This window comes from Rutidosis leptorrhynchoides, chromosome 10, assembly GCF_046630445.1.
Source record: "Rutidosis leptorrhynchoides isolate AG116_Rl617_1_P2 chromosome 10, CSIRO_AGI_Rlap_v1, whole genome shotgun sequence".
Taxonomy (NCBI): domain Eukaryota; kingdom Viridiplantae; phylum Streptophyta; class Magnoliopsida; order Asterales; family Asteraceae; genus Rutidosis; species Rutidosis leptorrhynchoides.
In genome coordinates, this window is record NC_092342.1 from 35906254 (window position 1) to 35922148 (window position 15895).

At 35.3% G+C, this 15895-nt stretch overlaps 3 protein-coding genes and 1 pseudogene across 3 annotated transcripts; 1 reads left to right on the forward strand and 3 right to left on the reverse strand.

Moving 5' to 3' along the window:
* Positions 1–1454: 1454 nt before the first annotated feature.
* On the reverse strand, positions 1455–4546 carry LOC139871814 (uncharacterized). Its single transcript, XM_071859549.1, has 6 exons — positions 4445–4546; positions 3766–4328; positions 2957–3146; positions 2798–2862; positions 2494–2704; positions 1455–1958 (listed from the first exon to the last, which is right to left on the reverse strand). Exons 1-6 carry the CDS (start codon positions 4544–4546, stop codon positions 1638–1640), a joined length of 1452 nt encoding a protein of 483 aa, XP_071715650.1. The 3' UTR covers positions 1455–1637.
* Positions 4547–7248: 2702 nt separating this feature from the next.
* Positions 7249–9970, forward strand: LOC139871815 (peptidyl-prolyl cis-trans isomerase CYP20-1-like). Its single transcript, XM_071859550.1, has 7 exons — positions 7249–7372; positions 7747–7825; positions 8454–8501; positions 8586–8609; positions 8713–8895; positions 9412–9487; positions 9587–9970. Exons 1-7 carry the CDS (start codon positions 7310–7312, stop codon positions 9723–9725), a joined length of 612 nt encoding a protein of 203 aa, XP_071715651.1. The 5' UTR covers positions 7249–7309; the 3' UTR covers positions 9726–9970.
* Positions 9971–11147: 1177 nt separating this feature from the next.
* LOC139870189 (ammonium transporter 1 member 3-like) lies at positions 11148–12192 on the reverse strand (annotated as a pseudogene).
* Positions 12193–12376: 184 nt separating this feature from the next.
* Positions 12377–15544, reverse strand: LOC139871812 (non-specific phospholipase C1-like). Its single transcript, XM_071859548.1, has 3 exons — positions 14361–15544; positions 13182–13358; positions 12377–12724 (listed from the first exon to the last, which is right to left on the reverse strand). Exons 1-3 carry the CDS (start codon positions 15466–15468, stop codon positions 12423–12425), a joined length of 1587 nt encoding a protein of 528 aa, XP_071715649.1. The 5' UTR covers positions 15469–15544; the 3' UTR covers positions 12377–12422.
* Between the last annotated feature and the right edge of the window lie 351 nt (positions 15545–15895).

The following is a 15895-nucleotide window of genomic DNA, read 5'->3' on the forward strand; positions in this document are numbered from 1 at the left end:
ACGACCCCTGTAAGATCCTCTGTTGTTACCTCGACCCCTAGAATAATTACCACGATACGGCTGAGGAGAATTAAAGTTTGGAGCTGCTGTCGTCGGCTGTTTGTGATTAGTTGGGGTAGTTGAAATTAAAGCCGGATCAGGAGGAGGAACGTGAGTAGCAGACTCGTGTTGTTTTCCTTTGCGTGTTTCTTCCAATAACAACATAGATCGAGCCTGGTAGAACGTAGGTAACGGAGTAATATGAGCTAGCTGAGATCCAATGAAATCGAAATTATCATTCAGTCCAGCAACTAACTGCAACACCATTCTTGCATCCGACACTTTATCATCGACATTAGCTAGTTGATCTGTGATGGATTTGATCTCCTGGCAGTACGAAGAACCGTCAGGAAAATTATCGAGTTTGATGTTGTTGAACTGGCGTTGAAGATACAAAGCACGCGAGCTTTTGTTTTCTTGAAACAGGTTTTTGATTCGTAGCCATGTATTGGCTGCAGTAGATCCAGCCTCAAAAATCGTGTTAAGTAAATCCAAAGAAATAGTTCCATGGATCCAGCTGAGAACAAGGGCATCAAGACGTGCCCAGATGGCTTGTTGAACAACCGTGTTTGTTGGATCAGTAGAAATCGTAGAAGAGCCCGAGTCTGTGGAAGTAGAGAGATGATCTAGTACCCCATACGCCGTGCAAGTAATCTTGAAAAGTTCGGACCATGTGTTATAGTGAGGTTGGTTAAGTTCCAGAGTAATAGGAATATGGTTTTTGATGTTTGAAACAGTGAATGATGGATGTATTTTGGTGTTGTCTGCCATCGTGAAACAAAAGAAACAGGAAAAAAATTCGGCAGAGAGTAGAAGGAGAAGAAAAGCAGACGTGTGGGAGAAATTTTTTAGGAGAAAGTAGGGTTTTGGCCTGATACCATATTAGATTTGATGAATTGATGATCTTTCCATTAGGCTTATAGCCCTGTATATACAGTTACAAGATAACCTTAATCTCCTTACCAAAATACATTTATGGAATGGATTGTGGAGATATTCTATGTATGACAAAGATCATGTACAATAACATACAAATATAAATATCTTCTAGAATATACTATGTATATGTCTAATAGTATCGAAATAAATAGAAGTTGCATAGTGATATGTTTGCAATAAATAAGCTATGAGCGTAAGCCTTTGATCTTACACCTTTCATTACTTATATAATATAAAATATTTACTTCCATTTCTTTGTTCTTATAATAAGTAGAAGTCTTGTTGCAAAGATCACAACAAATAGCAAATTATAATGGGAAAGTTACTAATAAAAATGTGTCAAAGTCACAGTCATAATCTTCAAAATTTGACACTGTCACGTCACAGTTAATTTGACATTCACGATAACACAACTTCAAAATTTGATACCACCACGTCAAAGTCAAAATCTCATCTCTCCTCCTAAATTTGTCTTCACGTCATAGTCACTGTAACGTGTGGTCTACATAATCAATCGTCAGAAGATTTCGATCCATCTTTCGGAATATCGACACGAATCTTCACTCTCAGCATATTTATAATATTTTTGTCTACTTACAGTATGTGGTCCGTTATCATCAAGTATATAACCTCAATTCATAAGTTTACGAATATATGAATTACATTAAAAGTTGCGTAGAATCTATAATCTTTTTCTTCTCTTCTATCATTCTATCAATCTGTCTATTTGCCTGACCAGGTAGTCTGCAGGGTGGAGCTTCTGAAGCCAAAGTTGCTGATCTTGCTAGAAAATGTGTTTGATTTATATCTGAAAAACAATACAAAGACTCCACACATTCTTCTAACGATGACGAAGGCCGAACTGGTTTAAAATCTAGCAATTTAGAGTATTCAACTATCAAATGGTACATGTAATCGTATATCCTATCCATGTTTAAACTCTCCATGAAATCCTGCACCGCTTTCCCTATTGCCTCTGCCTGTTATACCCAACAAAAGAGAGCGATTATGTCCAACTGAAATGGATGTACAAATGCTAGCAGTAATAAGGTGGCAAAATGGGTAGGTTAATGGCTAACTATCTATGGGTCAGTCGACCCAAAACACTTCGTGTTCAATAATAATAAATTTTTGTAACTAAATATACATGTAAGAACTTTTTTTCAATATAAAATGTAATCTTTTTAAGATATGTAAGAGTTTTTATGCATGGAAAATATTTTTTGGGTAGTTCTTACTTCATTTTTAATTGCTTCATAAAGAAACAATCTTTCTATTGACTATCTAAAAATAATGGGTCGAAATGGCATTATGGCCACCTATAATAATGGATGTAAATGGTCACCTTTAATAATGGGTCAAAAAAACATCTATAATAATGTGTCGAAATGGTAACCTGTAAATATTGGGTCGAAATGGTCACCTACAAAGATGAGTCAAATGGCCACCTATGTTAATAGGGCGAAATGACCACCTATAATAATGATCATATGATAAAAGAACATGAAAATTTACCTTAGCTGGATGTTCATTTCCCCATTCAACTGCAGTTTTAATGGATGGACATATATTTTCGGGCGAAATGGGTAGATAATTTTTCTTTGGAAATAGTCCACGGCTAAAGAAATCTTCGTATTTTGGGTTGATTATAAGAGGAACACAACCACATGATAGGATGTATTTTAAGCTTACAGACCATGCATAGCCCTCTGCGTATATTTTATAACTGCAAACACACCAGAAAATCGATCAGTCAAAAATAGTCCAACTCTTGTTAATCAAAGCATAGTTCTGCAACTGAAGCATTGTTATAACTTACCGATGGTTGCATTGAGTTGATAGTTTAGACTGCTTAAACCCATCCATTACTTCTTTTGTCCAATTCTGCAATACAATTCCATATCAGACAAAAAACAAACAAAAAAATTCATTAAATAAATTCATTAAATTGTTGTTAATTATCAATTAAAAACTGTACCTGACGCATGATTAACGCTCCCCATTGTTTTGTGTCGTTACATTGGAGTAACGCTTCTCTAGTTGGAGAAACGACATCTGGGTTCCCTTTCCAATATGCGTACGGATACTTCTTTCTCCAACTTTGTTTTTGTGAACCTTCTTTAATGCTTCGAAATTCTTCCTCCCATGGTCCGATGTTAATTTCTGGCCTGATAAAATATAATCATTTGTAACATTCGTTTCATAATCAGATAAATTGGTCAACTAAATTCATGAATATGTAGGTAGAAAACATTTGTTATTCTCAGTGTTGCAGAACTCGGAATCACTCGGCGAGTCAAACTCGGCCAAAACTTAGTATTACTTCAAAAATCTTTCAAAACTTGGTCAAAACTCGGCCAAACCTAAGGATTACTCGAAAAATTGGTCAAAGTCAAACTTTGTCATCATCTAAAGTACTCCCCGAATACTCGGAGTTGTCGAGTACTCCCTAAAAAGTCTCAACCGAGTACTCCGGAGTAGCGATTTTGCAACCTTATTTACTCTAAATTATCTATTTTGATCCTCAATAATTCAGAAAACCACAAATATTTACATCTTTTAAACCCCCAACCTGTTAAAAAAACCACAAATATTTACATCTTTTGAACCCCCAACCTGGTTGTCCAAGGACTCAAATACCGGCATACCGCCAGACTATCAACCTTTTTATAAACGAGTAGTATGACATATGGGCGTCATCCACACTTGAAAAGATGTTTCTTTAACAACACACATCTACTACAGTTAAACAATTAATTACATATAAGAAGGATTCAAGAATCTTACCAACCCCAAAAAGACCAATCCGGGAACGGAATATCATAGTGATAAGGCGTTGTACAGTATCGAAAAATAGGCACAGGTGTAGCGGACGAGTTTCTTTCAATAAGAGGCTTATCCATACAATCAAACATCAAATCTACATCTGGTATTCTACCAGGGTACCTTTTAAGAAGCTGCAAAAACCCCCATATCGTAAACATGGCTCGACTTTGTACACAATCATAATAATAATCCACATACAATTTCCCACTAATAATCACAACGCGAAAAGAAGCAAACTTCTTCACTTCCATCAAATGATCATACGAAATGCGCGTTTCAGACCATGGCTTTAAATCATGATGTATCCATCTAAAAAAGTTGGGGCATTTTTCTGTTACACGAGTGAACGAAATTTTATCATTTCTTGACCTTATACCACATGAAAAGTACGAGCATTGTATAATCTTTGAAGCGCGAGCGATCTTTGTTTCGTTATTGAATTCCTTGGCAGGGAATTCATGCCAAGGTGTTGGTTTCAAGTTGTAACCAATAATTGTTTTTGTTTGTGTTGCCAAGTTATCCACCTAACAAAAGATCACAATCAACATCACATTTACATTTACATAACATGTTAAAACAACGTTTGGAATGAATTTGTAACGAATAAAAAGACGAAAAATGTGATCGATGGATTACGTACCTCGAAGAGAAAGATTGCGGTGAGGAGGAGGAGGACGAGGAGAAGGCCGAAAAGAGGGACGGAAGAAGGGGTTGGATTGGGTTTTCTTGCAAATAAACCCATGATCTGTGAAAATGATCGACATTGTGGGTATGAAATTATGAATGATCGATGTAAAACTTGTAACGATATGTGAATTGATTACCATAAATTGTGATCTCTAGATCCTACAATTCCGAGTAATTGTAATTGTGATATTTATTACGAAGTATATCATGTTGTGTATGTGTTTTGGTCCATGTTGTTTTGTTGTATTGTCACAATTAACCATGTAATGTGACAAGGATTTTTCTCATCTATATTACAAGAGTTTTTAAATAGAGAATAGAGAAAAAATAAAAAGGAGAGAAAGTAATAGAAGGATAAATAAATATACCTTTTAACTCTCGTGTAACAAATAAAATAATCTAGTTTTTTTTTTTTTTTTTTTTTTTTTTTTTTTTTTTTTTTTTTTTTTGTGTGTGTGTTTTGACAAATTTTGTATGGAATTGATTAGAGAAATTGAAAGGTGATTTCGATATTAAGTTTTTATATTTGAATTTAATTATACCACTCTAGAATTTAATTTTATTTTTTAATTCTATTTTATTCTTAAAATAAAAATTTTCTACTTTTTGGCCGGAGGTCCACTCGGAAGCAATCTCTCTATCCGTCGAATAGAGAGAGGGATGACTTTCCTTATTTTGGGAGTTTTACTCTGGATAGAAAAATGACTTGTCGCTATTCTCGAATAGGGAATGACTGTCTACATCTCACCTCCCCATACACCACCTAAGTGGTATTGGGTTTTGTTGTTGTTGTTGTGTATTTGAATTTGGTTAGAAAAGCATGAACTTTTAAATAGAATATATTTTGCAGCAATGGCTTGTTTTTAAGAGCATACCCATCAGCTCGTTAAGTGTATTTTGATGGTTTTTGTATAGAATTAATTAGAGAAATTGAAAGATGATTTCGATATTAGAATTTTAGATTTGGTTTTGGTAAAAAAATTTGAATATTGTTTTGATTTGAATTTGAGAGTTTGAGTTACACTATTTAGTTTCACATGAAGGTTTAGTTCAAGAAAGGAAGAGGATTTAGAATGCGATGAGTAAATGACAAATTTTTTTTTTTTTTTTTTTGAAAAGTAAGTGAAATCTTATATAACAAATAACCAACGAGAATTATAAAAGAGTAGCAAATGAGACGGCTAAGAAGAGATAGCCGAAACAGATGAAAACAACGAAAATACACGATAAAAACTAAGCTAGATACATAGAGGGATTTGTAAGCCAAACATGCCAATCGATAGTCTTGTCTTTAATACGATTTGACACTCACTCGAAGGATTTAACTTGAATTTCGCTAATAACGACCGGAGGAATCCATCCTTTATTTTGAAAAACCACCAAGTTACGATTCTTCCAAATATAGTAAGCAACAACCCACTCCACGGCTTGCCAAGTTTTTAAGCCGAGGGTAGACATATTGCTAGACGAATTGCCAAGAAATAATTCCGAAAAAGCCACACTTTGAGGTATGTTGAAATTCCACCATTTGAAGATCCTAGACCACACATCTTTCGAGAATTTGCACGAAGTAAATAGATGATCAACCGATTCGAGGCCATCGTCGCAAACGGGGCAACGAATACTATGAAGATCGACACCCCGTTTATCGAGTTCGACTCGAACCGGAAGCCTTTTTTTTCTTCTTGTTTTCCAAACGAAAATTTCCACCTTTTTTGGGATAAGATTTTTCCTTAAAGTTTGCTGAGGATTAGCCGAAGTACACCCGAGAACCTGCTGATCAAGAATAAACGCGAGCCTTTTGACCGTGAAAACTCTATTGTTGGCAAGAGTCCATGACCATGAAGAAGGAGCTGAGAAGTCGAAAGCTATTGACCGAAGAATCTGCTGTAGTTCAACGAGTTCAGAATCAGTCCGACCCCTTGGAGATCGCAACCAGTTCCAAACGAAAGAAACGGGGTGTCATCCTTCATGTAGGATGACATCGGGTCGGGTTAGGGCGGATCTCAGACTCGAACCCGATTAAGAAATTATGTCCTAAACCCGGACTCATACCCGTTGAGTCTCCATATACTTACTAACGGTTGGGTAATCGGGTATTCCATAGGTACATTTACTTACTAACTTTTGGGTTATCGAGTTTTCTTGTAAGTATCGAATATCCATGTTAGCCATTATCATTCACCGTTCACATATTTCAATGATTTGTTTCAATAATTATCGAACTATACTACAATACCTTTGTTGCTTATATTATTCTTATTAACTTTATTAATGAAATTGAAATCTCTTTTGGGTCCGGTATATGAGTGGGTATGCATGTTTGTATTTAAACTCATCCCCATACCTGGACGCGTATGAAAAATTAAAATCATCCACATATCCGGCCCAAGACTCGAATACCCGGACACGAACCCTGCCCAAAAGTGTCGGATTCCGGGTTTATCCATCGGGTGCAGGTCTTTTTGCTATCCTATTCATGTGTCAGGCACAATACTGGGCTCAACGATAAATAAATTTCTAGTGACCGTTAGGCGGAGGGACGATTCATAAAAATTTTACAAATTAAAGGAGTAGCAATGCGAAAAAAATTTAGGGATTACGCGTGCGTTACAATTAGGATAAACCACAAGGGGATTAAGAGAACAAAAGAAAATAACCCAAGCAAAAAAAACTCGTATGCATATTGACAATCCAATTAAGACACGTGTCATCATATTATTTGTTCAGAATACGTCAATTCCTTCTACCTACAAACCTCAATCAATCAGTCTGCTTACTCGGCCATTATCATTGATCAAACATCAAAATCACGAAAATGAAGTTATCAGCTGCTATTCTCTGCTCTCTACTTGTCATCGGAACCATAGCTCTCACTGAGGTAAACCACATAATCCATAATATTTCATTGAATATCTTTAGTCTCAATCATGTTCGTTTTCTAGGGTTTTGTTGATCACTAAATGACTGAATCGATCTATAAGCTCTGATGTGTGTTTGTGGATTTGATCTGTCTGTTGTATGCTATTCCTGTTTTATTGTATCAGATCTATGATAATTAGCTGTAATTAGGCAGTTAAGTTGTTATAATTGTTTGATTTATATGTATATAAATTGATAAGGAGTGAATTATCACTCTGTATTTATAGGTAATTTGTGAAGCTTGATATATGAAATATGAAACCTTTTAGTAGTAATATCAATGGTGAGAAGATTACTAGGTTATCTGAAACTATAATTCTGTATACTTTGCAGGCTAAGAAATCAAACAAGGATTTGAAGGAAGTGACTCACAAAGTATATTTCGATGTCGAGATTGCTGGAAAACCTGCTGGTATATTATATTTTTAATTCGGAACTTAATTTATAATCAGTCCTGTGTAGTTAGTTATAAGGGTGTATACACATTAATTGATGGTAATATGTAGCTACCAAATCCACAAATAATGTTCTTAAAAGAAGTCTCATAATGCAAACACCAAAGGGTTCACTAGATGTAGCCACAATGGTCGTTGATTCTAACATGATCTGTTAACCACAGAAGAAACACAATCTGACTAAAATTGTGCTAATAAAACAAGGAAAATGCTGAACGTAGCGTTTAAACCTGCCATGAGTAAACATTGATATCAAAATTATATAAGGAAAGTCGGTATTAAAATGAAATATTTATACTTTCTAATTAATTAAATACAGTATATAAACTTAAATATGGTATGCTTTAGCCGTAAGGGCTACGTTTAGCATTGTCCAAAAACAAAGCAAAGGTAAATATCCCATGTTTTGACTATTTTTTAAACACGATATCTTCTGGATACCCTGACTTGAACATTGGCAACTTTAACAAATATTTACAGATTTTCCTACAAGCACCTTTCAGTTGTGTTAAGTTTTGCAAATACTGCTTTGTAACCGAATGTAATATAAGATGTATCTAAAGATGGTATGCACATGTTTTGCAGGAAGAATTGTTTTTGGTCTCTTTGGAAAGACTGTTCCAAAAACAGCAGGTTTGATCATTGCATTCTCTCATTACATTTTGATTCAATCACTTATCTTGTCATTTTCACTAAAGTAATCTCCTTTTGCTGCAGAAAATTTCAGAGCATTGTGCACTGGTATGCCAATACTATTTTCTCCATTTGTATAGTAACTTTTAAAAAACGTGACAAATACTTATTCATCGATGCATGTTCCTGTTTTTGTTCTCGGTTGTTTTAGGGGAAAAGGGCATTGGAAAAAGCGGAAAGCCTCTTCATTTCAAGCAAAGTGCTTTCCATAGGATTATCCCAAGCTTCATGATTCAAGGTGGTGATTTCACACTTGGAGATGGAAGAGGAGGAGAATCGATCTACGGAGAGAAATTTAACGATGAGAATTTCAAGATCAAGCATACCGCACCAGGTAAATAATTTATTAATGTGTTAAGTACAAAAGTAAGGGTGCGTTTGATTACCTCTTAATTGAATGGTTAAGCGCTGAATACCGAATCATTCAACATTGATCGCGTTTGTTTATGACTTCTAAATGACATATGATGCTCAATGGTTCAACATTCTATATAGAGTTGAAATACTCTTTTAATAATTAAGCACTTGAATTTTATGTAATATCTTCTTTGAATTATTTCAAGAACACTTATTAAACAACTATCTTGATATTTTATTAATGCAAAAAGGTTAATAAGGTAATTGTACATGATACACATTGTTCATTTAAAACTGCCAAACAGATTATCATCATTCAGAATCAACTTCGTTCATTCAGAACATTTGAATCATTCAAAATTTGAACCATTCAACGTTTATCTTTATCATTCAGTTTTATGACTTTTATCAAACCTACCTTAAGTTTGAAATTAGAATTGTGTATTTGTTTAAGCATTCACAATATTGAAAAATCCTTATACTTGTTTTGCAGGACTGCTTTCAATGGCAAATGCTGGAAAGAACACCAACGGCTCACAGTTCTTCATCACAACTGTCACAACCAGCTGGTAATTTGCATAATTATCAAATAAATTATCATTTATCATTTATACGGTTAATTAGAGAATTAAGTTTGCATTTACGGGTTCTCAACTATTTATCGTTAGGTTGGATGGTAAGCATGTTGTATTTGGAAAGGTGTTGTCTGGGATGGACGTTGTTTACAAGATGGAAGCTGAGGGAACACAAAGTGGAACACCGAAAAGCAAAGTTACTATTGCTGACAGCGGTGAACTACCTTTATAATAATCTTTACATTTTAGGTCCTACGGGGTTTCCTTTTTCCCGTTTATTATACCATACCAGTTTTCTTTTTTTCTCGGAGATGTTAATGTTGGCCTTAAGTTATAACCAAACTTTAGAGCTTTACTATGTCTTGTTTCTGTCAAGTTTATGCAACATTACCAACTTTTGTTTGTGTTTGATGTTAGAATGAGGATATATGTTGTTGAACCTCGAACCTGGAATAGGATATGTTGAATTATTTATAATATTTTGCTAGCATATATGAAAAAGATTTTGAAACTGATATGGACATTCCAAGTGTTCATCATTCATTGAACACATGTTAGACGAACAAGGACGTTCAAAATCACCAAGATGTTAGACATATAGATGGGGGCGGCCTAATAGGAGGAGCAACCCGATCGACCACTCGGGGTATAAGTTTTCAGAGGGTCAAATTTTATATATATATATATACACAGAAACAGTCGGAAATTTGAGAAACAAGGGAACTAGGGAAACACAACTGAAGCAATGAAGGCGAAACATAATAGGACTAAAAACAGGTACCAGAAAAAAAAAATAAAAAATTAAATAGTATATATTATTCATTACAGCCTAAGGGACTTTTTTCACCTCGTTATAGATACCTAAATTCTAAGGACCGGTTCTGCATATATGCATATAGATAACAACAAAATATAGTAGCATTAGTGATATATCCAAATTTGCTTGTTCAAGTCACGTATTAGCCATGTCAGCTGATAGACAGCGACAAAAGGCTTACCGAAACATATATTCTAAATGTTTATGGTGTGGATGTATGTCACAACTCACAAGAAGATGCTCTTGCTTCCGAAAGATTAGAGCATGTTTGTGAAGCTGAGCAACCGTAATGACTCACATCTTCTACAAATATTACTTGATATTACAATAATTCCTAACCATTTGTAATGTGTTCGTGGGAATCAAGTCGACTATGATTGAGCATCTTGTGCGAATTAGCTTATATCGTGAACATTTTGGCTTTGTATATATTTCGTTCTTCAACACAGATCCCTTACACATAAGGGTTGGGCTTGCATATTTGCCCGGGAACATCATGTATTTAAAAGTTAGCGAAATTAAACCAGCCTATCAGGCACCTTGCAAGCACGACCCTTGCGTTAAGGGTAGTTTTGCAACTTCTTTAAAATGTGACAAAACGTTATTATACAACTTTAAAAGCAAATTTATTCATTTTGTTTTAGTTAAATTGGTTCATTGTTTAAACCGACTTCACACACCAAACATTTTTGTAACTCTCTTATAAATAGGAGTTCATTCTCTGAAGAGCTTGTAACAATCAAATCAAAATGTAACCATTTTAATTTATCAGAGTTTATTAATTCAGTGAATAAAACAATCAAAAACTTTTAATTTAACTTTCAAGTCAATTTCAATTTACAACAATTCATAATGCAACTTTGTGGATATTATATTAAAAGAAACGAGAACACATGCTGCAACGAATCCACACACAATGGTAGCCCATATCTCCACCACTAAACAACCTGATGTGATGACCATGAACCATCAAGCACACTTTACATACATGATACATCTAAAGCATCCCAACGGCCTACATGTAAGCGCCAGCCAAATAGAGTAACGATCCCAACTGTTGACCCAACCAGTGTTGTGGTAACCAGGGTTCACCCTACTCCGGTCCAGTATTATGATTGAAACTATCACAATACGAGACAAGAATCTTGTGGAATGATCCTGGGTTAACCCAAACCATCCGAACCACAGCAAAAATGTCCCAAGCACAACTAACGTCACATTATGACGACGTGCGTTTGAACCGGCTTCCCAAAAGCTTTGAACCGGCCGGCCGAATTCAGGTTGAAACTCAAAAGTGTCACGCTGTCTTTCAAATCTAATTATATTTGAAGGATATTTTTGTGGTTGTTTATCTCCAAAAAAAACCATAGATTTTAAAGATTCATAGGGTCATTAAATTTAGTGTATCTTGTCCAATTTTCAGGTTAATTTGTAAAAAAAATAAAAATTAAAAAAAAAAAAAAAAAAAGAATATTGACGTGACGAGACCTAGATAACACATAGGAATATAGGATCACCCCTGCAGCCGGACATTAGGTCATATTATCGCACCCCGTAACCCAGCTATCACACCAACCAAATGAACCACACCACTACCTGGAATATCAATAGCACCGAACCCGAACAAGACGCTTGTCAACCACGGTTGAGCCAATCATTAGAAGATCAAACCCAATAGTCTTGAACAAACCCGGAAACAAAAACTTGAGAAATAAAACATACAACCTAAACCGGTTCCTCTCCGCTATCAACACAACCGTGATCCCAGCAACTGCTTTCGCAAAATCCTCGCAAAAGCCCATTAATAAAGAAAGAAACTACAATCATATGAACTGGAACTCATGTCTTTTAAAGCAAAGGTTTCATGTGAAGACTTGAGCATTTGAAGCCAGTGACTTGACTCAAGTTATGAATAGGCAAACTCAACCCGTTTGACTCGGTTTACTCGACTGTTGCTATAATAAGCAATTATAACATACATGACATTATGACAACCTGTCTAATGTATATATCATAGAGATCTATATATATACACATATATATAAGTTTATAATAACTTGTCTCTTGTATATATTAAACTCATAATTTACAAACTTTTAGGCTTTTGTAGCTTTAAAGTCGTCTTTTTGGAGATCGACTACTGAGAGCGGGCCTCATTGTGACAATAGCAGATTCATTGGCTCCGGCTCTTAGGGCAGCTCTACCAGCCTCCAAAAACCTTGTGATGGCATCTTGTGCGTATTGGTGGGCTTCACCAACGGTCATATACTTTCCAATGTCAGGGTACGTATTTAGAATATGATCGCCATTAAGCTGGGACGCAAGCTGAATTAACTCAACTTGGAACTCGGTCAGTTTCAAATCTTCGTTTGGTCCTCTTGGCCTCAATGACACCTTGATCTCGGGAAGTTTTTCTGCACAAAATCGAATAAAGTTTCAGAAAGCATGAAACTTAAAATAAATAAAAAATAAAATAAAAAAAACATAATTTTCCAAAGAAGGTTTAGGGTCTGTTTACTTTCCACTTATTGATCTGTTTCTATATAAAAGTTAAATTGTTATTTCTTTGTCACTCAATCTTCACCTAATTCGGAAAAAAAAAATTGTATGTTTATAGAAGACATAGAAAAAGGTCATTCACAAACAGACTCATATCCAAACAGTATTTAATACAAAATAAAAGTAAACAACCCCTAAATAAGCGTTAGTACAAAATGGTTAAGCAAATGGTTAAGCAAAATGGGAACTTTTTGAAAGTTTGAGTCTTTTTGTGAAAGCAGTGGAGTGTTATCTAAACCAGAAATCAGACCAAAGTTTATTACTTTTATTTCAGTTTGTTCAATTAGGAATGAAATGTTACAGCGCAGTAACCTGGACAATCATCGCGAGGAGTATCACGAAGGTTAAGGTAACTCTCAAAGGTGGCGGCCCACTCATCCCTTTTGGTCAAGAAGTCAGAGTTTAGATTGAAAAGCTTCTTCACCGTTGCGGCTATAGAAGAATGTTCAAATTGCGAAGATGGTGTTGGTCCATTCGGCTCATGGATCACTGCATCAAATAGTAAAAGCCAAACCCAATTTGCATTGAATATATTAAAAAGTCAAACAACCTTTTTCCTAGAATAGAGGTGCTAACAAATAAATAGACACACCCCTAAGCTTGGATGGATAGAATGATGCATCATATGTCAACTATATTTAAAATTTAGATTCAAAATCGTTCGCCTAATTGCATCATGTAGAGTATTATTTTCAATTCGTATACAAAGATTAAGCAAATTTATGAAACAAAATCTCTATTTTCTAGATTTTCACTACAGTATTCAATCAACAACTGAATCATAATGAGTGACGTATTCGAAGTCACTAACAAAGACTCAAATAAACTGAGTAATGCCTATAGAAAGCCATCACTATTGAAATATAAAAGTATGAAGCATATCTAGTTATCTACTAACTTCAAGTGATCAAGAACCCAAAAAGCCACAACAATTGTTAATTTGCATTGCAGTTCCTATGTAACAAACGATAATCATGAAATCTTGTCATAAAATCACAATTGTAAAAGATCGGGATTAATCCCCGATTAATCTGTTTTAGAAGCAGGCCGATTAGAATTTTCAAAATCCGTCTAATTAATCAGCCAATAGGTCAAAAACGGTCAAAAACGAATTTAATCGGCCAAATTCCAATTAAGTCGGTCAAAATCAGTAAGAATTGGTCAAAGTCAAAGTTAGTCAACATATTAATAGTATTATGAATTAAAATTACGATTCGGGAGAATTTGAACGATTTAGATTGTTTATATATAGAATTCTAAAATTTATTATTTAGATGTATTATAAGTCCAATTTGATTAGTCCTTACAAGGTCTGGCCGATTAATCCCTAAAAAGATTAAAATCATTTATAAAGAAGTTAAATAATGCCCAATAAAAGTAAACATTTAGCACCAAAAATATTACTATAATGCCACTCTAGCGAACATAACTCAAAATAAAATAAATAAAGCACAAAGCATAAAGATTAAAACATAGAACCGGAAAACTCACCGGTGCCCTTTTCAATCCAAGGTGAAATCAACAACGTAGGGACCCGAACACCCAACCGATCAAACTCAAAAAACCATGGTTCAGGACCAATGATCCCATCAGGATTAGGAACATTATCAAGAGGTGTAGCAACATGATCATAAAATCCACCATGTTCATCATAAGTAATCAACAATGCCATTTCGTTCCATTGAGGACTCGCTCTCAACGTCTCATAAACTTCCTTAACAAACGCTTGCCCAACCGCCACGTCATGTGACGGATGATCATCGTTAGCCGGAAATATATTCACATCAAAATACCTTTGTTCTACCACCACATAATTGGGCAACTTACCCTTTTTAGCATGGTACTTAAACTTTAAATCATACTCATGAAACTTGGTGACAAATTTAAGTTTTCTCAAACTTTGAAAAAACAAAGTAGCAGGGATATTTTGGTAATATATTCCAAAACTAAGGTCATTTTCATCTAATGAGTCAAATATTGTTTTTTGAGGAAACCCATTGATCAAGTCTTTTCTTACATTACTTTGGGCCCCATGTGAAGTTGCTGAATGAACATATAACCGGTTCGGTTGAGTTGAAGCCGGAACAGAAGCAAACCACCGGTCCACCACAGCAAACTCGTTGACTAACTCGGTGTAACTCGGTAAAAGCTCCGGTTTAAATCCACTCATAACGGTTCGGTTCATTCCATCAACACCCATTGAATTTGCTTGTTGAACAAACCCATTCATTGGGGCAGGGTCGGTGTATGTAACATTCGACCCGAATATCTGTTCACGGATGGCTTGAATTGAGTGACCCGGATCCGAGTCTACAAAAACGGCGTCGTCTGAAACGTGGAGCTTGTCAGAATCAGGGTCGGATGCGTCGGCGTGGTTATATTCTTGACCAGTTAACCCGTCGATGTCGGGTCGGGTTTTCTTAATCCAACCGAGCATGTGATCAAATGAACGGTTTTCCATGACTAATACGACTAGGGTTTTGATGGGTCCGTTAAATGTGTGATCTTTTTTAGAAAAAGGTAAAGAATTTACAGGTTTTGATAAGATTAGTATGTGAATGATGATGAAAACGGTGAAATGGAATCGCCGGCGGTTCATTGTTTACTTTCCGTCAGTCGGCGGGATTAATGTTGATCGGAGGACAGTGGTTGGTCGTCGGGGGAGATTTATTGAAGTAATGAAGGCAAGGCGTGGCAGAGTGACGAAGGTATACAAAGTATATCCGTTTCGAAAGTTGAATTTCAGGGGTAACTTGCATTTTTTTTTATCCCTTAACTAGTTTAAAACCGAATAGTTAATAGAGAAATTTAATGAAATAGGCATGAGATTTGACCCTCTCTTTAAAAAATAAACAGTGTCAGGACTACGTATAGATTTCGCCTAATGTCCAGGCTAATTACACGAAACTCTTTGTATTCAATTAAAACTTACCATGTCATCAATAAATTTCCTCTTTTTTTTCAATATTTTAAAAAGTTTTGCCTAACTTAAAATTTTTAGACGAATTAGGCGAAATCTTGTTTTG